At 51.6% G+C, this 23658-nt stretch overlaps 1 protein-coding gene across 1 annotated transcript in view; it reads left to right on the top strand.

Moving 5' to 3' along the window:
- Positions 1 to 315: 315 nt before the first annotated feature.
- Positions 316 to 23658, top strand: part of SORL1 (sortilin related receptor 1) — a 147542-nt gene continuing 124199 nt past the window's right edge. Inside the window, exons 1-3 of the mRNA XM_045504513.2 lie at positions 316 to 991; positions 16493 to 16609; positions 22947 to 23072. Of these exons, the coding sequence (XP_045360469.2) occupies positions 716 to 991; positions 16493 to 16609; positions 22947 to 23072 (519 nt within the window). The 5' untranslated portion in view covers positions 316 to 715. The remainder of the gene's footprint in view (positions 992 to 16492; positions 16610 to 22946; positions 23073 to 23658) is intronic.

Here is a 23658-nt window from a genome sequence, read left to right on the forward strand (position 1 = left end):
ATCGTTGTGTAACTGTGTGACTGTTCAGGTGTGGCGAGTCCCTCGTAAGACGTGCCCTGGCTTTTACTGCCTCTATGCAGGGCGTGTATTTACTGTGCTTGGGGCAGGGGCAGTCGAGCTCGATCAAGGGTAGTTGTGGTGCCCAGAGTAATTGCAACTACGTGAGTTCCACCATGGGGGCGGGTTCATTTGGACTCTGATGTGCCCGTTGTGTTCTCGGAGCTAATTTTCTCTGGATCTCGGCGCTCCCCCGGAGGTGGGGATGCGGCAGGGGGGCGGGGGAGGTGGTCGTGTGGCGGGACAGGGGGCCGCGCAGCCAGGAAAGGAGACGGGCCGCGGGTTAGGACGACCTCGGAAGTGACCCGGCAGAAGAGGCGAGAACTCCAGCGAGGACCGGCGAGCCCCCGGCGACTCCCGATTGCCGCAGGGCGGACGGGCGGGGGGCCGCGCGCGCGCTGCCTTGACTTCCCCATCCCCGCGCGGGGGAGGGGCCGCAGCGGAGAAAGTGCGCGAAGCGGACGCGGCGGCGAGCCTCACACGTGACGGCGCCGCGCCGAGCCGAGCGGGACCCGGCGGCGGCGGCGGCGGCAGGCGCAGCGGGGCGGCCTGGAGCCCCGGGAGCGGCGCGCGCGGCCCCGGCCCGGCCGGCGTCCCGGCCTCGCGCTGCACATTCTCTCCTGGCGGCGGCGCCACCTGCGGTCGCGTTCGCCCGAACATGGCGACACGGAGCAGCAGGAGGGACTCGCGACTCCCCTTCCTCTTCGCCCTGATCGCGCTGCTGCCGCCCGGGGCTGTCGGCGAGGTCTGGCCGCAGACGCTGCCCGGCGGCCGCGCGCTCCGGCCCCAGGACCGGGGCTTCCTCGTGGTGCGGGGCGACCCGCGCGAACTGCGGCGGTGGGCGCGCGGGGCGCCCCGGGGGGCGGATGAGAAGCGGCTCCGGAGGAGACGGAGCGCTGCCCTGCAGCCCGAGCCCATCCAGGTGTACGGACAGGTGAGCGAGCGGGGGCCCCCCGCCTTCCCCCGGCTGTCCCCTCTCCCTGCGCTGCTTCACCCCCGCATCTATCCTTTGCAGTCGCCTCCCAGGTGCAGGCACCGCTGGGGACTTCCCGGCTGGCGTTTGTTTTTCCCCTTCTCGCAGGAGTACGACCGTCAGCATTTGAATTGCCTTGATCTTTCCTTTTTCCTGTCAATTTTAGCAAACGGACTCCAGGTCGCTCTCGGGGTGCACTGCCTGTTTCCCCAGGGTGTGTGCACCCCTCTGGAGTTTCCGGCAGGTATCGGAGGGGTGCAGCTTCATTTAACGCGTGGATAGAAAACGGGCTTTCTTTAGTGTAGCATCAGTTGGCAGCGGAGGCGAGCCTCCTGCAGTTGCTGTACGTTCACCCAGAACACTAAGCGGAGGGGGTTTCCACACTTAACATTTTTTAAATCCACAATTAAGGTGGGCAAACCTGAAAGCTTGACTCTTGGAATAGTCAAAGCAAGAGAGGGTGTGTTTGTGTGTGTGTGTGTGTGGGTGTGTGTGTGTAAGGGCAGAATTTTTTTTTGTTGGGGGGGTGAGGTTCTATCTATTCCCTTCCTCTTCAATTCAAAATATTGACTTTATTTTGGGCATGAATATCCTTCATGACCCTTGGGGATTTGAAAGCCTGCGAGAATTTGGTGGGCATTATTATTCAGCAGGTGATTTATTTCTATCCAGGCAATGGGTTTATTAGATCATAGGTGACATGAATTTCACTTGTATGCCTGGACTTGCTGCTGGCCATTGCAAACCGAGTTTGTGGGTTAGTATCAGCATTGGCAAAATTAATTTTACTGAGTTATTGTCTCATGAGATGCCCAGTCCTGTGGTTGAGATTGACATCAGCAAAAACGAGAAGGTCGGTGGGGGAGGGAAAAATGGAACCAGTGGTGGTGGTAAATTACACAATCTCTAGAGTCAAAACCTTCCCTTTAAAGTAGACATGAAAAGATTAGTCTGAGTTCTGCGTCTCTTCACTGATTTTTTCCCTTTAGCCGTTTCTTGAGGAAATATACAGAGTTAAACGTTCAACCCTTTAAGCCAGGAAGAACGTTATAAACCACCTCACCTTACTGTGTCATTTTGTTGATGAAGCAACCAAAGCTGGAAAAGGTGAAGAGACCAGCCCAAGGTCATGTGGGGCAGGATTGCTGGCTCTTTAGTTTTTGTCTGCATTGTCTCAGTGACCTTTGAGTGATCAGACAGTAGCCCCTCTACACAGTGCTACTTAAGTAACTCCTTTCTAAAGTAAAACGTATGTGATAAGAAAGGGGATAGGGATGGAGTGAGGAGGTGGGAGCTTTTGACTTCCATCCACCACCAGCCCCTGGGCAGAAGTCTGTGCCTGGGGGCTTGGGTCTGCTGGTGGGCATGGGCTGCTGGAGCCTGCCTTCGTGGCTCCCTCCTGGGTCTAGATCTTTGTTCCCCTCCCCACCCCCATCTGGAACTTCTTTTGTTTTGTTGCAAGATCCTTGCCCTCCCCGGGACTGGGATGACAGCATCCTGATGGAGGGTGGTGGAGGGAAAAAGAGAGGCTCCCTTGTTGACTGACTCTTCCCAGTCAGCCCAGCTCTGCTCTGGGCTTGAGTCAGCTTTCTGGGGACTGGGAGTGGGGAGCAGTGGGAGACATCCCTTCCAGAGCTCAGCTCCCCCCAAAGCTATAGTTTGGGCTGCGGGAAGAGCTTCCTGGTCGTGAAAATATGCACACAGGTGCCATTTCTTCCTTGGGTTCGGTTTGTGAGAGCTCCCAGGGGTTTAGGGCTAGTTAAAGATGAGCTGTGTTCTCCTCAAGAGTGACTAAAAAACCCTCGCCTGTTATATTTCTGAGCCAGCCAGACTGAGTTTGGTTCTGTGGAAGGATGGACAACTAGCTGTTAAACTCCTAATGAGGAATTCCTACCAAGGATGGGGACACTGTTTTTTCTTCTCTAAGGCTTCCTCCCTGTGCTATTGTTCTCGGTTGCCCCAAGGTTAATAACAGTGGGACTAACCTGACTCTATAAGGATTTGAGTTAGACCGAAGGAGGGACTTCCTGGTTCTGGGCTTTCTGCCACAAGCACTATCTGCTGCGGAGCCTTCAGACTAGCAGGCACAGGAACCAGGGACTGAAGGGGTTCGCCCTGTCCCTCTTGGAGCTCTGAAGGGACTCCCATTTATTTGGAATGATCTTTCTAGCAAGGTGACCATTTGTCTCTGTTTTCCCTGGGGCAGACCTGGTTTATAAGTTGTCCCTGTTGGTTATGAAAAGTGCTGTGTTCACTCTCAAAAGTGTCAGGATGCAGCTTATAAATTATACGGCCACTCTGCTTCCAGCCCTAAGCAAGTTCCCCCTTCATACTCCACCCCAGCCTCGCCCTTTAACTTTTAAACGTAAGGAACTGCAACTTTTTCCATAGTATCGCTTGAATTCAGTGTGGTTCTATATAGGGGTGGGGTGCAGATGAGGGGGGGATTTTTTTCATCCCTGCTTTCATAAAGGAGGAGATAAAACAGATGCAAGCATACAGGCATGTAAACTATACCAGGAGGGGACAAGTAAACAGGGACAGTAAACCAGCCACCACTCTTCAGGGCGGGGGTGAGTGGGTTGCAGATATGGGCGGGCACGGGAGACAGAGTGATAAAGGGGCAGTGGGTTCGGCCACTCTGCAGCTTCTTGCCCTCTGACCTTTGAGCGAGGTTAAGAGGATGCCTGGCAGAACAGATTAGGGCTGGAAGCAGAAGCTGCCTGACTGCTGAAGCCCTAGGGGTGATGCTCAGGCCACCAGCTTCAGGGAGGGGAGCAGGAGGACTTTTGCTTCTGAGAAAGAGCCCTTTGCTGGAGTCCACGTCAGTGGTTTTCCTCTGGCTCCGCTAACCTGTGGAGTAAACGAGGCTTAGTTGCATTCCTTCTAAAAGGTCCAAGGAGGGGGATTGCATAGTTCCTGTCGCACTGAATTTCTTCCTGATTTTATGGCAGCCCCATGCCTCTGTGCCACCTGCTTTTTCCTCCGCCTCAGATAGTCTTCCCCTACCTCTGTCTTTGCCTGCAAAACCTCTGTTCCGTTCTTCAGCGTCCAGGGAATACGTCTTAGTATTCCCAGGCTCTGGTGGGAAGGGTTCTCCTGAGCTTGGGTACCGCACTTCGTGCCTTGTGTTCTAATTGCTTGTTTAACCATTTCGTCTCCCAGTTTGCTCCTTGAGGGCATAGAGCAAGTCTCTTCTCTGTGTCCCTGGCACTAGGGAGGCCCTTAATGACTATTTGTGGACTGACTGCCCACCTGGAAGGAGAGAGGCCTGGAGGGTGGGAAGGACTTCCAAGTGACAGGAAAGGTGTTTACAAGGAGGGCTGTGGTGAGCCCACAAACGGAGAGTGGGAATGAGCCCTGATTATCCTGTGCTATTCTGGGGTTTATTTTGAATGAAGAGCTGGGATTCTATTGTACAGGAGGCTCCCTTTTAGGGCTGTCATGGTATTGCTAATGGTATTGTTTGGGGGAAAAATCCTCTGGAATGAAGCGCAAAGCCTAACAGGATTTGCAGGTTTGTTTTCCTTCCAGTGAGCTCTCTCTTCGTAATTCCTGCTTTTTAGAGGCCAGGGAGTATTCAGTGTCCTGATTTGAGACTGAAAATAAAGTGTCTGTTACAGCAGAAGGGTTGGAGGACAAAGAGCCTGCTTTGGGGGCGGAAGACTGTTTAACTTCAGATCTTTTTGGGGTAGATTCTTGACGATACACTTGCTTGGGAAATAACTGGCTGGTTGACTCTGAAGTTAGGACGTTTGACCCGTATGCTTCCAAAAGACGAGAAGGCGAAGCATTTGCCGTTTCAAGTTGGCTCCTTCTACGCAGATGAAGGGTTGTTTGGCATGTTGGGTTGGCTTGATAAAGGGTGTGACCTTGAAAAACTTCCTGGTCCCACTTGGCATCTGTTCTTGTACACAGTTCTTGGCTCCGTCTCTGGCCACTGTTTAGTTCTTTAATAGCTTGCAGGTCTTGGGGCATAGTGGGTGGAGGCTTCAAAAGGTTGAAGGAATGGGAGGAAAAGGGGACAGGGAAGAGGAGTGAGGAGATGGAGAGACTGAAAGGGATGAAATAAAAAGACATCCAATCCGTTTATTTAGCTTTCAGTAGGTAATACATGTTTACAAAACAATTGTACACAAGAGTATGCAGTGAGAGGTAAATTTCCCTCCCTCACTTGTGTCCCCATTCACCCAGTGTCCCTTCCTCATTGAAAACTACGGTCATCAGTTTTTTGTATGTCCTTCCAAAAACATTCTATACGTATGTAACATGTAGGGACATAAAATTTGAAACTCGAAATATCGGTGGCTTTCTGTTATCCATAGCCCCATGAATAATGAAATTAAGCCAAGCTCCAAAATATATTTATGGCCTTAAGACTGTCGGTAGGAAGGGAGTTACCCAAAGTGTTGTCGTATAAAATAGTGTTACTTTTCCTCCAGGCCAGGGGAAAATAGTGTTCCACTTGGAGGGTTCCTGCAGGAGAGCGGTAGCGTGTAGCCTTCTTGTAACTTGGGAAGATGCTGGAGGGCAGTTCCCTGGCGATGTCTGGCCCAGGTTTGTGAGAACGTCAGAATATAGAGATGGTGGATCTTGGTTTTAACTCATGTTCTTTTCCAGACTGTTTTCTTTATATTCTGTAAAATGGAGTTAATAGTATGCTTAACAAATTGCTTTGAGACCTGGGATCCAGGAGGCAGATTCTAACAGCAACTAACATCCCAGAGCAAAAGATGGATGTTGTAGGAACATTTCATCATCATATTTTGGTCTGTTCCTCCTTAGAGATGACAGCCATCTTTGTATTGTCATTGTTTAATCCCAGGGCCATGGGTAGATACAGCCAGCCTCGTACCGTCCCCTGTAACAGCACAGACCCAGGAGCATGCAGATAATCTGGGGAGCAGCTGATCCAAAAAATAAACTGTTTGCCTTTGTTATGTATTTATTTAGTCTTTTCTTTTAAGCATCTGCATACCTTCCTAATTAAATTTTCCTTAGGTGAATATGAAAATGAGTTTGCATTCTTTGTGCAGCTGATATGCAAAATGGCTGGCAAAAACGTGCCAGGGAAAGCCAGTTTGGAGTTTAGAATTTTTAACAGTAATTCAGATACAGAGCGTTTGAGAGTTGACCGCGTAGAAACGTATTAAAGCTGAGGTCTGATATTAACCTTTCCTCCATTTTTTTAAGGTTCAGGTGGGATGGAAAGCAGAGGAGGACTCTCTGTATTTTGGTTTCATTTCTGGCGGGATTTGTGTTTTGCCGAAAGCGGTCTGGGCTGCAGGGCCAAGGCCTTGTCTTTGTTGAGCCTGGAACCATCCTGTTGTGTTCGCTAGGTGTGCCAGAATCCATCGGGAACGTGGCATATTCAGTCCAGCCACAGAGATGCCGAAATCAATTCCCCTCCATTTAAAACGAGCTGCAGTTAATTTCTACCTAATTTATTGGTTTATCGACCTGTGGACCTTGGGCCTCCAAAGAAGTGGCATGGACAGCCTTCTAGCGTTGAGGTGGCTGATGGTGCTATAAATCAGAGAAGGCAGGTGGGCTGCTGATCAGGATTTGGGTTTCGTACTATGTTATTGTGAGACCCTCAGTTTTTGTTTGGTTTTTTTTTTTAACATGAGGCCTGCTTCGTGCATTTTGGGGTGGGTTCCATAGAAATAGGACTTCGTAACAGTCAAGACTGCTATAGGGAGTTAAAAATAATTACAAAATTCTGTTACTCACTGAATAACTTTTAATAATAATGGTGTAATAGAGGTAACTACTGCCAGCCAGGAGCTGGAAGAGCCTATCTCTTGGCCTCATGACAGGTCTCCTCTCCATCATCTTATGGCTGGATGATGACCGAAATACTTGGTCCCTGTGCTGGCCGGTGTGTCTGCCAGCCATATATGGTGGCTGAGCGCTTGAATTGTGGCTGATATGACCAAAGAATTTATTTCCTTTCATTGAATTTTAATCAAGTTAAATTTAAGTTTATTTTTAAGATTTTTTTGTGGGGGGGAGGTAATTAGGTTTGTTTGTTTGTTTATTTATTTATTTTTAGAGGAGGTCCTGGGGATTGAATCCAGGGCCTTGTGCATGCTAAGCATGTGTTCTACCACTTGAGCTATATCCTTCCCCGCCAAGTTAAATTGAAGTTTAAATGGCCACTTATGGCCTTTGGACGGCCTAGCTTTAAGGTTACCAGGGGCCTCCCTTTCCCAGTGGTGGCAACGGCTGCTTCACCCAGGAGAGGAGCTGTAACCACAGCAAGGCCAGCCTTTGTTTCCACCACAAACGGGAGGGAAGGCGAGAGTCGAGGGCTGCGTCTGAATGTCAGGTTTGGGCGGCAGCTGACAGCTGGATTGAGTGTCTGGAGGGTTGTGTGTCTGGAGCTGGTGGCCTTTTCTTTCCTGGGTAGGGATGCTTGGGCGGGGAGCTGGCGGGGGCGGGGTTGGGGGCGGGGGTGGCACGTGCATCTTAGCGCTGCCTCTGCACAGTTGCCTCCTCCTATCTGGGGCTTGGGCGCTGAAGGCCGACCTCAGGGCCTTGACTTTGGACGTGGCCGTGCGCAGACGGCCCACTTGGCCGAGGTGCTGTGCAGACCCCGCGCGTCTGTTCAGCCGCGATAGCTGTAACCGCTGCCTTGACGGTGGGGCCATCTCCCCACCCCGCCCTCGGCTTCCTGTGCATCTCACCTCTGCGGAGCCCAGTGTGTCTTCCGTCCCTGCGGCCCGCAAGCGGGCATGAAGACAGACAGCGCGGGCGGGTGGCCTTCATCACAACGCGTGCCCCCCTTCCCTGCCGGCCCTCCGAGTCTGCGTGCCATGGTTGTTGCTGCTGCCGCAGGCTTGGCTCGGGAAATCCGGACCCTTCACCATGATTTATCTCCAGTCTCCTGAATTAGATTAAAAACACAGCTACGGATTCTCAGAAAGGCAGGCTGATGTGATTATGTCCCCAATCGGAGTGGCAGACAAGGGCAATAAAAAGATGTATCATTCGTGTTTTGTGCTGTGGAAGGGCCGGTGTGGGGTTATTCCCCTCCCCATTTGTTTTTGTTTTTGTTTTTTAAATGAAGAAGGTAACTGACATTGCTTCTTTTCTTTAGAAGTCTGTTGAATAGAAACCCTCTGCCTGCAAATAACTGGGTTAAAGAGGGTGATTCTTAAATAAAATAAAAGGGTTGGAGCCAATGAGTTGAGTCCTGAATTGGGATTTTAATATGTTAGTTGGTACTGAGGTGAGATCCCTTCTATTTTGAGGGGTTGGGGAGCTTTGGACTCGGCTGTGCGCAGACGGCCAATGTCGTGATGAAAATTTTCACTTCCGGGAAGCCTCTGTAGCCCAAAGAAATTGGGCAAAGCTGGGACTAGCTGATGGAGCTTGGAGGGCCAAGGTTAAAACCGACCTTGGGAGAGAGGCTAGCTTAGGGACTGTCACCGGGAAGCCTCAAGTGGGTGCCTCTGAGATGAGCCATACGTGGGGGAGAGGGCCAGATAGTAAAGGACCCTGTTTCTCTGTTAGCCCGGAGGATACATGCAAGACCCCTTTGGGTCTTCCCCAGGGACCAGGAGAGGCAGACTCACGCTGGCCTGCCCCAGGATCCCAGCAGAGGAAGCTGCTGATGGCGGGGAGTGGGGACCCCGAATGGAGCAGGGTGAGTGGCCCGTGAAACTGGGGGAGTGTTTGGAAGAGACTTGAAATATTTTAAACCTGTGCTCAATTAATTGAGTTAACATGAGATTGTGTCCTGATAACTTACCTCATCTGTGTATATTTAGTTCCCTGAAGTTTTCTCACTGAGTAGTTCTTAAAAAAAAAAAAAAATCCTGCAGTGAACGGGTGCACGTGGTTTGCTGAAGCTGGCGAGGCGTGCTGCTGCTGGAGGTGATGCAGGGGTTACTGCGGAGACGAGGCCTCACATCTTCAGAGAAGGGCCAAGGCGGGGATGTGGAGAGCTGGATGGCAGTGAAAGGGCTGGCATCACCAGGTTGGGGGAGTTAAGCTAGCGGGGGGTGTCTGAGGAGCGTCCGCCTGCCCTTCGGGGAGCAGAGGCATCTCGCTGAGTGGCCAGCCGTGCTCTTGGGTTTGATGAGCTCTTTCCTGCCCACAAGCTCCCCTCAAAGTGCGCCAGAGAAGCCACTGGTAAGGTGAGGCCTGGAGGCATTTGGTTGTGGGATGCAATATAAATGCTTTCCCCATGAGGCCAGGAAAGTGCTAGAAATCCGTGCCACCTCTGCGTTGGAACCGGAGGTTGGGTTTCCCCAGATTCCAGCTCAGGTGTGGAGCCAGGGGAAGGCTGCCTGTGCGCTGGGCTTGGCTGTGACTGCCTTCTGAGCTGGACCCGGACGGGCCGTGTCTCTTCCCTGCACTCGGGCCTCAGGGTTCCAGTCCTGTTGATGCTCGTGGTAATTTTTTAATGTACAGCCTTGTTGTGAAGAACCGTTTATGTTGGTATAAAGATGCTACCGCTGACAAGGGGGAAATAATGCTTTAGTGTTTTGGAGTTTCTGAAATATATTCATGGATAACATCTCATTTGATGCTCATCATGGTCCAGTGAAATTGGCAAGCTAAGGCTTATTACTCTCATCTCACAGATGAGCATCTTGAGGCTCAGAAAGGTGAAGGGAGGTACCCAAAATTGTGCAGCTGGGAAAGCCTCGAGACCAAGCCTCTGACTTGCCTCAAATTCACGGTGACACCTTTGACTCTTGTAAATAGTCCAGTGAAAGTTCTACGCTCAGCCAAGGGTCCGGTGGCCATGATCTCTTTTGTTCCTCCTTCAAAACCTTGAGATCTCATATAATTCTGCCCTTCCCTTGGCTCTCCTGTCCACACCAGTTTTTTTTTTTTAATTGAAGTAGAGTTGATTTACAATGTTGTGTTAGTTTCAGGTGTACAGCAAAGTGATTCATTTATATATATATATTCTTTTTCAGATTCTTTTCCGTTGTAGGTTATTACAAGATATTGAATATAGTTAGTTCCCTGTGCTATACAGTAGGTCCTTGTTGTTGATACACTGGTTTTCCATTAACAAAATTCCTCAAGTCGCGGGTCCCTCCCCGCTCCTGGCTTTCACCCTGTTCTTCCTCTGCATCTGTCTTCTCTGTTCTCCATCCGCTTTGCCCAGACTCCTCCCTCTTCAGCCTTATAGTACCCACTGGGGGGGTCACGTCTTCAAGGCAGTCCTGTACTTGGTTATGTACCCCCCCGCCCCCATTTAACAACTGTAAGCATTATTCGTGGAATTAATTGTTTAATGTTTGCTTCCCCTGCCAATCTAAGAGCCACAAGGCAGGACCTGGAGGCCTGCTGTTTTCGTAACAACTAGTGTGGCATCTGGAGTGTAGTGAGTGCTCAGTAAATAGTTACTGCACGAGTGAGGTGGGGGGTGGCGGCACTGTGTGCGGTGAAGCTGCAGAGTCAGAGTGGAGGTTCGGGGAAAGTGGAAGTTCTGGAACCATCCTCAAGAGCTCACAGGAATAGCTTTGGGTCCAGAGGTGAATCCTTGTCTAAGGCTGCTCCTGGTTCAGGGTGTCAGCAGGGGAAGGTGCTGGCAAGGGGCTTGCTGTGCTCCGTGCTGTGCACCCCGCTCTGGGGCCCTGGGTTTTAAGGCGGTATGGAAACACGACCTCTAGATCATTCCTTGGGCTTAACCTCATCTGCAAGATGCGGACGCTTCCTTCTGGCCCTGATATTTTCTTGCTTCCCAACTGGTACACTACAGGGTGATTATTCTCACGACAGATTTTTCACAGGTTCTTTCTAATAGGGAGCCCTTGCGGAACAGCAAAGCCTGCCGTTTGCTGACTGACAGAGTGGGGGTCACCAGGATGGGGTGGCAGATAGAGGTCAATGGCGGACGGATTTGCATGCCAAAGGTCACTCAGAAATAAAGTCTCTGAACGGATATTGCAAGTCAGGAAGAGGCAAATACATACATCTAAAGAGAGCTCGTGACTCCAGTTAAGGAGATGATAGTGAAATGCTGAGTTTTTAAGCCCCAGGTCATTCTCTCTTTGTTTCCTCATCTGTAAAATGGGCTGCCTGCATTTATCAGCGATGTAGTTAACGGGTTCTGAGGGCGAAGTGAAGCGTTGTTGACAACAGTCAAGTGAGTGAGCGGAGCGTCCAGAACAGGGGCCTGTCTACAGGGAGCTCGTAAACTAGATTTTGGCTCTCCTTCTGGGGTGGAGGAGCGTCTGGGGAGGAGAATAAGCTCACTAAATATAGTGGGAACACAGTCTTGAAAAGGGACAGGCCGGGGCGATTTGCATAACCAGCATTTAGGTCGTGCACACAGATGATTTGAGAACCTTATTATTCTTGGACCCCCAGGAGTCCGTCTTTGGCTTCCTCGGGCCCGTCCCGGAGTCCTGAGGATTCAGCAGCGGCTTCTGTCCTGGCAGTTGAAGGACAGGATATTTGTTTTCTCTTTCGCTGTAGAATTTTAAAAATGCCTCTCTGTATTTCATTGCTAGTGAGGCAAAGGAGTGAACCAGACTGGCTTACTTGTCCGCCTCATCCTGCGTTCTGGAAGGAAGCTTGAGGAGCAGTGAGGATTCAGGCTATGGGTGTTTGGGACATCCTGATCTTCAGGTCTGACCGATTTGGAAGAGGTAATGGCAGAAGAGATGACGGGAGACAGAGTGCGACCCGTTCCATTAAGGGACCCCATCTTCCTGAATGACTCAGTGACGATACAGATTTTGGTGGATTTTATTGTAAATTCCTTATTTGCTGGTCAGATCTGCCACACTGATTTCCCCTAGAGGTGCTGTGTACTCTTGACAGGTGTGAAGTGAGAACAGAGACCCAAAGGGTACCCAGCCCCCAGTGGGCTGGTGCACAGGCTGTTGGGACTTTCACACAACAAACTATTTATTTGCCCTCCTATTTATAACAACCCAGAGCTTAGGGCTCGGGTGGCAGCAGCTTCGTCCCCGTCCCTGAATAATGAGGCAAATCACGTAAACTCCTTGGAACGCCAGAGCCTGCCAGGAGACTGAGACAACATGGGTGACGTGGACCCAGGTGTGCCCGTCTGGGCTGGTGAGTGGACGCCAGCCCCAAGCCTGTGGCCATTTCTCCAGCCAGGGACCTGCGGGGATGCCTTGGCCCTGCAGATACTGCTGACAGCACTTTGAAGGATCGCTTTGGCCAGAGACCCACTCCTCAGCCTGCCTCCTCTGTGACTCATTCTAGCTGTGTATTTTGGTAGCAGGAAGGATCGAGATGAGAGGAAAGAAGAGCTTCTTAAGAGTGGGAGCTCTTCGGTATTGGATCAGCCCTTGAGAAGTACTGTGCCCTTCACAGGTCGTAGGTAGAGGCTTTCAAAAAAAATTGAGATGAAATTCACAGAACATGAGGTTAGCCATTGTCAAGTGAGCAGTTCAGTTCAGTGGCATTTAGTACACTCACAGTGTTGTGTAACCACCACCTCTGTCTAGCTCCAAACGCTTTTCATCACTCCAAAATAAAACCTCTTACCCATTAACTGCCTACTCCCCGCCTCCCCCAGCCCCTGGCAGCCACAAGTCTGCTTTCTGACTCTCTGGATGTTCCTGTTCTGGATATTTCATATACATGGAACCATGTAATAGGTGACCTTCTGTGTCTGGCTTCCTTCACTTAACGTAGTATTTTTGAGGTTTGTCTACATTGTGGCATATATCAGTAGATCTTAGAGTTTTAACAGCTGCTGAAGATACCCAAAGACAAACTGCCCACGGAAAGAATGAGCTTTCTTAGCCACTGCCATTTAAGCCCCAGGGTCTGCTGGCAGGAAGGGGAGTGAACTAGATCCATCGTTCCCCAAGAAGCTGCATTAAAGACACCAGGGGTGTGTCTTAAAAGATGCCAATTCCTGCCTCTAGTCAGAGGGGTCTGAATCAGCAGGGTGGGGTCTCCCTGGGGACTCTGAATGTCAGCCGAGTTTGGGACCCCTGGACCAGGTGACTTCTAGGGGGCTATCTTGACCCTTAACGACCTGCCCCCCACCCTACTTGCGCCCCAGTTGCTGTTTGTTCTTTGTGATGCAGTTTCTGTGTGCAGGGGCTTCTGTAGCATATGATTTTTCTGTTTGCCTTCCGTGGGGAGGCGGTGGGCCCCCCTCCCTGCTGCTTTTTACAGCTCCAATTAATTGTGTCTCATTTATCAAGCTCCAGCTACGCCCCGTGAGCTGGAGATGGGAGAGGGAAGGTTGTTCACGCCCCGGGGTTGTAGTTACAACTGACTGCACATCAAGGTTATGTTCTGGAAAAGCCACCCTCCCACCCCCTCCCACTCGCTCCCAGACCAGCGTCTTCTGGGTCTGTGTGTGCCCACCCCTTCTCGCCTTGGTGGTCTGTGGGTCCCACGTGAGCAGGGCTGGTAGAAGAGGTCTGGGAGCTCGCAGCTGCACGAGGGGGCTGGTGACGGGCAGGGGGCTCACGGGGAGAGGCGGTGGCGGTGGTGGTGGCGGGTATGGAAAAAGACACAAACGAAGGAAACCACCCACAAAGCGCGGGGGTCTAGCGCAGGGCCCTGCGGGCGCTCTTCGTTGCTGGGGGCTGCCCTGACTCCCGGGTTTCCTACCACTTTCTTTGGAGAGCCTGCTTTGACTTCTTCCTCTTTCCCCTGGGGTGGGGACGGGGCGGGGGTGGAGACCAAGGGGAGACGGAGGAGGAAAGTGAGGCCAGAGCGCAGGATGATGTCTCCGCCTTAGTAAAAGTGACAGCCTGCCAGCCTGCCTGGTGCACGGATTTCGTGGCTGCCGGGCTGGGGGGCGGGGCGGGGACCAGGCAGCTCTGCAGGGAGTTACTCCCCTGACCAGGAGGTGCCCTTGCTGACTGCCAGCCAAGGGAAGGAGCTGAACTGTGTGTGTGAGTCGCCTGGTGGCCCTTGGACAAGCCATTTCTTGCCAGGGATTTTTCTTTTTTTCCTCCTCACTGGTCCGCCCTTTTACAGTCTGCTCTTAGGAATGAAAGGGACATCTAATAAAATCTTTTTTTTTTTTTAAAGGTGTTTCACCGAGCTCGCCTTCCAGGCTTCCTTTGTGGAAAGGCCCTTGGAAGTTCTGCTGCCATCTTTTGTGCCCCGCTCACCCCTTCACCTCTCTTAGGATTGGCTGAAGGGGCCCCATAAATCTCACGTCCTCTGAGTAGAAAGGCTTCAGCAAGTCGTGTTCAGATCTCTTTCCCACTCTGATCACTGAAGGCTTTGTAACCTGTGCTGAGCCTTACTGGATTGTGAACCTGCCGGAGGGGCTGTTCTGAGGTTGCCCTAGTGCAGCCTTGCTGGGCTTTTTTTTAAATCCCAGACCCCGGAAGGACTTCAGTGATCCTTCTGGATTCCAGGTTCTTTACTGATGTTTGCTATTTATTCCCCTCTGGGTGTTTTGGAGGGAGAAGACTGTTAGCCTGAATTCCCGGGCCACCTGTGCTAATTCTTGGATGCTTCCAGATTCTTCCCAGAGGCGAGGCCTGGAAGGGGAGAGAGGGGAGGGAAGGCTGGAGGAAGGCGGCTGCGGGGGCGGGGTGGGGGGGAGACGGCCTCACCTGCTTTCTCCTTGCAGCATCCTGGGCTGCATCATTTACTGACTTCTGTTTTTTTATTTGCACGTCTCTGTCGATGCTTGATTGGCCTTAACATCTCTGGGCATGAGAAGGAACATTTTGAAATGACATATTTTCCTAAAAAAAAAAAAAAAAATCCAGGGTCTTTTTCTTTAAAGAGGCGTCATTTCAAAGATTCTTCCAAAAGAGCTTGGAGCCTGAATCAAATTAGATGCAGGTGCTTGAGGCCCAAAAGTAAAGGAGTTAAGGATTAGCCCCTGTGTCGTTCTGTCAGCCAAGTTTGTGGCACAGGTGTTTCCCTTCTCCCTTGTGACATCTGAGAGCATCTCAAGGAGGCGGGGGGTCGGGGACGAGGAAGGGAAAGGAGGAGGCAGCTGTTGGGGGGGAGGGTTTTCTGCTGCAGAGCCTTGATAGGAAGATAGCTCAAAGGGCATGCCGGCTCAGGCGTGTCTTCTGCATCCATCCAAGGGGTGGGGGGATGTGCAGGTCGGATCACGCAGAGGCCTCTCCAAGTCTGGAAGCTCAGTCTTCTCCACGTGTCTGAGACGGCCAAGGTTGAAGGGGCTGGTGGAACAGGCTTCTCTCAGATGTTGCTCACAATCCAGGTTTTTTTTTGGAGGGGGTCTTGTTCTGATTGTGAATGTTAAGACCATCTCTCGGAATTTCTGTCATAAGTTGGCCCTTCACCCACGGAGGGGGTGTAACGAATGGCTCCAGGTGGGTCAAGGTGCCGGCCCTGGACCTGTCCAGCAGTGATGGGTGAAATGGGAAACCCGCGTAATGGAGTTAGGTTTTCACGCAGCGCAGCTTCTCGGCAGGAACGGTTCTTCATTCTGAGAGTCTGTCCTTCCTCAGTCTCCAGGGTTAAAACGTCCTTTCTTTGAAAAATGGCGGTGATTATGGATGGTGGTCTTATGGCTTAGCAGGGGTGACAGTGTAACAGGTGAATTCCAGGAGCTCAGGGGTGTGCGTGTGTCTCCCAATTAGGGGAAGTTCCAAGCGAGTGGAGGGCCTTCTCGGGGATGTGGGCTCCCCCATCCCGTGGCTCTGCTCTCCTCCGGGACTCGGGAGTCCTAAATGCAGCCTCCGGACAGGGCCGGGCCGGGGCCCCACAAGAGTCTGCTGTGTCCTCAGGAAACGGGGGATGCAGATTAGAGAACGGCCAGTCCAGCTCTGACATGGTGGCTGTTTTGCTGATGTCCTTACGTGGAGAAATAGAAGTGGCCGACAGTCCTCCGCTGGCTCTCCTCATTTACTTTCATTTTACTGGTTTACAAGTTCCAGAAGCCTGGGAACTACTGTTTGCAATAAGCCAAAGGTCATTTCTGTGGCGTCCTGGAAAATATTTCCTTACTTGGGTTACTTCAAAACTGACTAACTAACGCTGGTGTTTTTGTTTTGTTCCTCCTCATGACGGGCTCAGGGTAAGCAACATGACCTGCAGGCCAGAGAGAACCAGCTTGAACAGAGGTTTGAAAGTGTGTGGTCTTTCTGGCCTATGTCCCTTTTTTTGAATGAGGAAGGTGCTTCCGTGATGTGGTTTCAGATCTGACGAGTGCATGTCCCACGTGCGGAGTAAGCATGAGAGTAACCAGAGGGTGATTTCACAAAGGACGAAAATAAACCAAGTAATTGGTTATGCCAGTGAGAGCCATAAATAAGATTTTTTTTTTTTTTGTGCAACCCAGCTAGTCCCAAATAGCAGAGGACTGGTGTGTCTTCTTGGGGAAGTTGAGTCTGGCGGAATCAGCGGGGCGGGGAAAGCAGGCCACCCTGACCTGGTGCCCCAGGTGCAAGGAAGCACCTTCATCGTTTCTGAGTGACAGAGGGAGGGAGTCTTGCTTTAGAACGACGACGGCTGTCACTCATCGGGGTCCTCATTCCTGTGCGGTTTGATCTCTTTCAGGTTAGCCTGAATGACTCCCATAATCAGATGGTGGTACACTGGGCCGGAGAGAAGAGCGATGTCATCGTGGCCTTAGCCCGGGACAGCCTGGTGCTGGCGAGGCCCAGGAGCAGTGATGTAAGTATTGGTGTTGGTCTGGGTATTCGTGTGCACAGCCTGGACGCCCTTCGCTCACCCATTGGGGTGATCGTGCCAGAAAAAAAATACTGGGGGATTGGGGAATCCAGAAAGTCATATATATCCCTTATTTGCTGAACATGGGGTGGTACAGGCAGTGCGGCAAAGAGATCCTTGTGCGGACGTCGTGCGGTGACCCGGTGTGACGTGGATTGTTGCAGCTGCTCAGCAACGTGCCAGATGCCCTCCTGGGCAGGGCTGCTCATTGGCAGTGGGGCCCAATGGAATCAGGTTGATCTTTCCCGCGTGCTGATTCCTTCTCACCGTGACAGCTGGGTGAGGCCTTAAATCTGAATTGCTCATATTCTTAATTTCCACGGTTAGCCTTTTGCGATGTTTAATAGTTTGGGTGCTTTGACGACATTAGACCAAGGGTGACAAACTCTGTGCTAGAGGCCCCGTGGATGATGGGCACACCCCCAAGTTTACACCACTCTTTACCTCTTAGGATAAGAAGGGTGGTCTCTCCCATTTTTCTTGAAGTAAGTGGGAGACAGAATGTCATTTTCCCACTTTTGATAGAGATACCGGTTCAAGAGACATCCACCTGTACCTTAATGTGAATGTGATGATGGTTCCTTGGTCTCAGTGTCAGAGAGACTCTGGGGAAAGGGAGTGACTCTGAGCTCCGGTTGCCACACAGGGCCCAGGGTGGCTAGATCTGATTTTGCGAGAGGAACTCAGAAGTCTGGATTTTTATGTGAAGACTGCTGAGTTTTAGCCATTGGCAGCTAATGTATAGTTTTTACAAACCCTGTGTGGGCCAAGTAAGACAGAGATGAAGGCCAGAGCTAGCCCTTGGGTCCCAAGCCTGTGGCCCCGGCTCCAGACCTCTCCTGTGGGCAAGAGGAGCAGCTGTGGCCTGAAAACCACCATGTCTCAGGGCTTCGGTCCTGCTGCGCTCCAGCTGGAGGAGGGCTCCTGATGAATTTGCTGGCACCACTGTATCCTCCTCAAGGACATGCTTGTAATTCTCGAGCCTGGGTTTGGGCTCCGTGAGGCCCCTCTCTCTGTGTGTCCACTGTCGGGGTTGAATGTGCTCCGAAGTGGGTCACCAGAGGGGGCCGCAGGGGTTGAGCTGGGGTGGCTACTGATGGGGAGGGCAGAGAAAGGGCTGGCCACAGTGATGTGCAACTTTGCCCAGGGTGGGTGCTGAGCACTGGTGGTGGGGACCCAGTGATCGGGGCCGGCCTAGGCTTGTTTGGGGCAATGATTTTGGCCCAAGGATACATGCGATCGGGGTCTGCAAACACAGCAGTGCGTGGATGACCATTGGCCTGTGAGAGTCTGTGGGCCCCTGTGTTCAGCATTGTCACCTATTGGTGGCATCCCTCTTGAGCCCAGGAGACAGCTCTCTGCCCTGCCGTGTTGAGAAATCTGACTTAGAGTTTTTATGCACTTTATTTTATTTAACACCTTTGTTATGGTATGATTCCTGTACAGTAAACTACGCATATTTTTTAAAATGCATTTTAAACATTCTTCATTCAGATAGTATTTTTGGCAAGAGAGGTAGAAGACCTATCTCTTTACTGTTTTGCCGGACAAACAGGGGCCCAGAGACATTCAGTGATCAGCATGTCTGTGGGAGGGTTGGGGCAAAGGAGACTCAAGACCTGATCTCGTGCTCGGGTGTGAGGGTATAGTGTTGCCCGGGGGACCTCCTCGTATTGGTTTTAGCACTGAAAGTCCCACATCCTGGGACCCTCCTCCATCCTGGACAGACCAGGAAGGCTGGTCACCTACATATACTGCTGGTCTATGCACACTTCATTCTTTGTCCAAGTAGTTGGGTGATTCTTACTAAGGACTCATTGCACATTGACATGATGAGCTGTTCTGGAATGAAGCACGCGAGAAGATGAAGTGGGAAGGAAACTCCACGCCTGGAGGTAATAAATAGGAACTGCAGAGGTTTCCTCCATCTGCACACAAGCTCCATTAAAGAATTGGCCGATAAAACTGAGGTGTTCTGATGTGAAAAGTGAATGCAAAAATAAACTATGACTCAGAGGCAGGAGTAGGTGGTGCTGGAGTAGTGACAATCTCAATTTTCTGTGAAGACTGGAAGCTTGGTTCCTAAGGCCCCATCGGCAGCCCAGAAGGAGAAGAACCTATACAAATATGGGACTGTGTGAATTTGGGAGAATGGCCAACTCACGCATCGTCAGTATGTTAAAAAGGGATCTGGATCTGGAATCTCGGAAGGTTTGCTCTGAAACAGGAAAAAAAAAAAAAAAAAGAAATAACGTCCTGATGAATTTGCAGCTGGTGTGATTCTGGGATGCGTGGCTCCTGCAGGACCCCTCTTTCTCTGTGATGAGGCTGGTAGAGGAAAGGAAGCAGTAGGTGTTATGTATCTTGACCCTCCCACCTCTTCATTTCTGCACTCTCCTGACGTGTTTTACGAAGTGCTCAGTTGCACATAGTTGGCCAAAGAGCCGTCCAGAGATGGTGCCACCAGAAGATCAGAGTCAACCAGGTAACTCAGAGGGCTGGGACAGTGTGATCGGTGCCCCCGAGAACTGATGGGGGAGCAGGGTTCTTACTTTCCAATGCTGTAGACCTTGGCAGCCTGTGGGAGCTGGTGTCCAGCTGAGCCCTGGCTCTGAGGTCAGTGTGTGGGTTTGAAGCCTGGCTCTATCGTTCATGAGCAGTTTGACCTTGAGCCAAGTCATTAACTTCCTCTTGTTTTTCTCATCCATCAGTGAGAGAGTCCTTGTAAAACCTTGCTCCCCAAAGGGTGGTCTGTGGATCGGCAGTGTGGGGAATTCTCTGGGAGCTGGTTAGACATGCGGAATCTCAGATCTCACCCCAGACTTCCGGAATCAGAGTCTGTGTTTTGACCTGTGTCCTGCTGGGTGATTTGTAGGCATATTACAGCTTGAGAAGCACTGGTGCAAAGTACTTACAACGGCACCAGGTGCGGAGAGAGATGTTTTCTGGACGCTTTGACCCTGCTTCCCCTTTCTCCCTCCCCTTCCTCTTCCCCGTCTCCCTCTCTGCCTCCCTCTCCGCCTCCTCATTATTATTATATGGTTTTGAATTACTGGGGAAATAATTTAAAGCCGTTCACTTCGAAGGACCATCTTTATAGGTAAGATGAAGATCTGACTAGCAACTTCCAGCAGTTTAGAAACCAGATAGGAGATTAAGAGATACAAACTGCTCTGTATAAAATAAACAGCAAGGATATATTGTACAGCACAGGGAAATATAGCCATTATTTTGTAGTGACTTTAAATGGGGAATAATCGGTAAAAATACTGAATTTCTATGGTGTCCACCTGAAGCTAATATCATACTGTAAATCAACTCTACTTCTATTAAAAAAAGGAACTCCCTCTTTATTGGGTTCTTCAGGGAGCAGTGCCCTTTCGAGGTCAGAGGGGACTAATTAGTGTAGGAACCTATATCTGGATGCAAAGCGAACCATAGAAGCACAAGATGTGCCAGTCGGGGTGTTTGCCCCAGTGCACGTGGGGCTCGCTGCAGGCAGCAGGGGAGGGAGCAGCCTTGTGCTGCAAGAGGAAGAGATACCCCGAACCAGAGTGTGCCACGGGGGGTGCCGTTGCAGGCCACCAGGACTCATCTGGACACAGGCAGAGGCCCCTTCTGGGCTCTTCCCTGTGGCGGAGACTGGGTGGCGGTGCTCAGCCCTGAGCTTGTCTTTGCCCTGTGGGGCTTGGGTCTGGGTTAATCGAGATGAGAGTGATGAGGCTAGGATAAACATACCGTGTTGGAATTCTTCAACCCGGAGAAAGAAAAGAAGGTTGGTGAACAATTATCGGAGCCTGGACATAGGCTGGACACTCACGTGCCTACTCTTTACATCTATTTAGTGCAAGACCCAAAGAGGTGGGTTTTGCTCACAGATAAGACTTTTAAGGGAGAGCTTTTCGGTCGGGAGGGTTGTTGTACCCCTGAGGGCTTAGCTGTGGTGCAGAATCTGGGAAAGGCTCTGTGCTCTGTCCAGGTTGGTGTTTTCTCCCTCCGTCCAGCGCCTCTTCCACTGCCCGGCCTGTAGCTCTGGTGTGTGATCTTCCTCTTTAACAGAGAAACACACGTGTGTGTTACAGAGCATCCCCCTGGGAGGTTACCTCGCAAGAGTGGAAAGACTGCTGGACCTGGAGCTGGAGGACCCGGCCTGGTTTTGTCACTGTCTAGCCGTGTGGCCTCCGGCTGGCCATTCATTCCTCCGAGTCTTTTTGTTCTCTCTTAAGTGGAAACAGTTATCCACTCAGTCACTTACCGATTCATCCATTTCGCTCTCTTTATTCATTCATGGAACACATTCATTTACTCACGCTGTGGGTTATAATGGCATTTATTCATTCCAGAAATCTTTACCGAGCACCTGCTATGTTCCAGGTACACGGGGGGTGACAAAGGAGAGACTCACACAGGGTTTTTAAAGATGAGGAGAAAGAATGCAGACAAGAGTATTGTGCCCTGAAAATGCTGCCCTGATGCGAACATGTCACCTCCCTTGTGCCTCTGAGGCGGTAACTCAGTGCACATCGGCCGTTTATGGGATGCTGGGGCTGGAAGGGGCCTGAGTTCTCCCTTGGAGAAGCCATTAGATGCTATCCTGGACTCCTGAGCATCACCGAGGACCCTTCCTGTCCCTTCTCGGCCAGGAGGATGGACGGGAGAAGTACCGCTGGTCGTTTTGCCCCTCACCTGCTTGTGAGCGCTCACCTGCTGAGTGTCTGACGCCGCTCTTTTGGCCGCCCCTTCCTGGGTGTCTGCTGGTCAGGGGCACGTGCTGTGTCTAAGCGTGTGTGTTTGGAGCAGCTCTTCCACAGTGACCCAGATCCTGGCAGAGGCTCTGCGCCCTTCCAACCTCGACATCTAATAAATATTAACAGCCCGCGTGTGCTCTTAGTTTTCTCTGCACAAACTGGAGTGGTTTGTCGTTCACGCGGGGGCATCGTTTGTAAGTGCTGACATGTCTACACGCCCGCTGTGAGGGAGGCTGTGTCTTGGTATGTCTGGGGACTCGCCCTGTGCTTGGCTCACGGGAGGCCCTCCAGCCACGTTTGCTGTGGAGTCAGTGGTGGCGGGACACCATCTGGGATTCGTCCCTCAGTTCCCATTCTTCTTGGGACTCACCTGTCCTTTTTCTTACTGCTTCCCCCGGTTCTAAGTATTACTAGTATTATGTTAATCTCTCAGGCTCGTTTTTTAACCCCCGATTATATCCATCTCATAGGGAGTAAAATCTAGGGACAAAATCTCAGACGGGTTCCACTCTCCCGTTCTGTTTTTGAGGTGTGATGGCTTTCAGATTTCTGGCTTTGGAGGTGGGGAGTGGAGGTCAGAATCCCATGCCATTATATACCTTCTCTGTTACTTCGGCACATAACTCGTCTCGTCAGCCCCTGCTGTCTTATCTGTAAAACAGTTTTAATGATTGCGTTTGCCACGTGGGGTGGCGGGGAGGGCTCCCGGGGCCTCATGCATGTGAAGAGGGTGGTGACAGTCTCCGGCACCTGGCAAGCACTCAAGTGCGCGAGTTACTCTTCTGTTTTATAACCGTGGTTACTGGGGAGCCGGAAACCCGGAAGCAAGAGGGGAGTAACTACTGTTGGCAGCCGCCCGGCCCCGCTGCCCTTCTCCCATGTGAGGAACCTCCCATAGCACAGACCCGGCAACCCGAGGGCTGGGGGAGGGATGCGGTGCCCATCATGGAAGCCCTGTGCACGCTCGGTCACTTAGCGCTGCTCTCTGTTTCGCCTCTGGGGCTACCCCGTGAAGACCCTGAGGGTGTGTGTTTTTTTTTGTTTGTTTTGTTTTTAGTCTTCTGGCATGCTGTAAGAACAGAACTTTCCAATAGAGAGATGAGGAATTAGATTGCCTTTTGCAGACATTTCAACAGATGGCAAAACAAACCCCCGATCCCTTCCCCTCAGACAACCGCATTCTCTCTGCCTCTGGATGTCATGTGTTAAGCACTAATGCCGGCCGTGGTGAGGAGGTTCTCCTGGTTTCCGGCCCCGTGTCTCCCCATCCGGGGAGTTATCTTGGCCTCAGAGAAGAGGCTCGTGCATTCCCAGTAGCAGTGGCAGCAGTGCCCCCACGGGCTTGGGGACAGATACAGAGGTGCTTGCTTCTCCCTGGGGGATTGTCTTCCCAACTGCAATTTCCTGGTATCATGGACCTGCCGGGAAGGTCCAGGATGCAGCGGGGATGTCTGAACGTGGAGACAGAGGGGGCGATCTTTCTGCCACGTTTCTCACCAGCTCTTTTCTTCTGTCCTTCCTCCATACCCTAGGTGTACGTGTCTTACGACTACGGAAGATCATTCAAGAAAATCTCCGAGAAGTTCAACTTTGGCGTGGGAAACAGCAGTGAGGCTGTGGTCGCCCAGTTCTACCACAGCCCTGCGGACAACAAGCGTGTAAGAGAGGCCCCGTCGTTCCCTCACGGGGCTGTATTTGGGGAAGATGGCTGCGCTAAAGGGAGATGGGGGATGGAGCGCTTAGGCATCTTTGCAGCCTGACTGGTGGCCAGGGACTGCTTTTCTGCTCACCTGGGAGTTGGTGACAGTGTAATTCTCAGGGTGGAACCGTGCATAATCAAGCGGGTCAGGTACTGGCCAAGCAGGATTTCTAGACAAACAGTGGCAGGTTAAAGCACAGAAAATCTGCCAACCGCCAGCTAAACTGCCTGACTCATAGGTGGCAAAAATGTTACCCAGGTCCATTGGGACTGGCATGGAAGTCTCACCCATTCTAGGGTGACTGCTAGACTCTAGGTTTCACGGGCATCGCCAGTGCGTGCGCACATGTGTGTGCACATGTGTGCGCCCCCCTCCGACCTGGACTGGTATAGAGAAGAGATTGTGGCAGCTCCTGCTGCTGTGGCTCCTGATTTGTTTTCCCAGCTGGCTGGCCTGGGGCTTTGTTTCTGCATCAGAACCTGGGCAGTTTGATTTGGAGGAAACCTGGGCTTGAGATTGCCCTGGGCCCCAAGGGAGGAAGAGG

Source organism: Camelus bactrianus, chromosome 33 (assembly GCF_048773025.1).
Source record: "Camelus bactrianus isolate YW-2024 breed Bactrian camel chromosome 33, ASM4877302v1, whole genome shotgun sequence".
NCBI lineage: Eukaryota > Metazoa > Chordata > Mammalia > Artiodactyla > Camelidae > Camelus > Camelus bactrianus.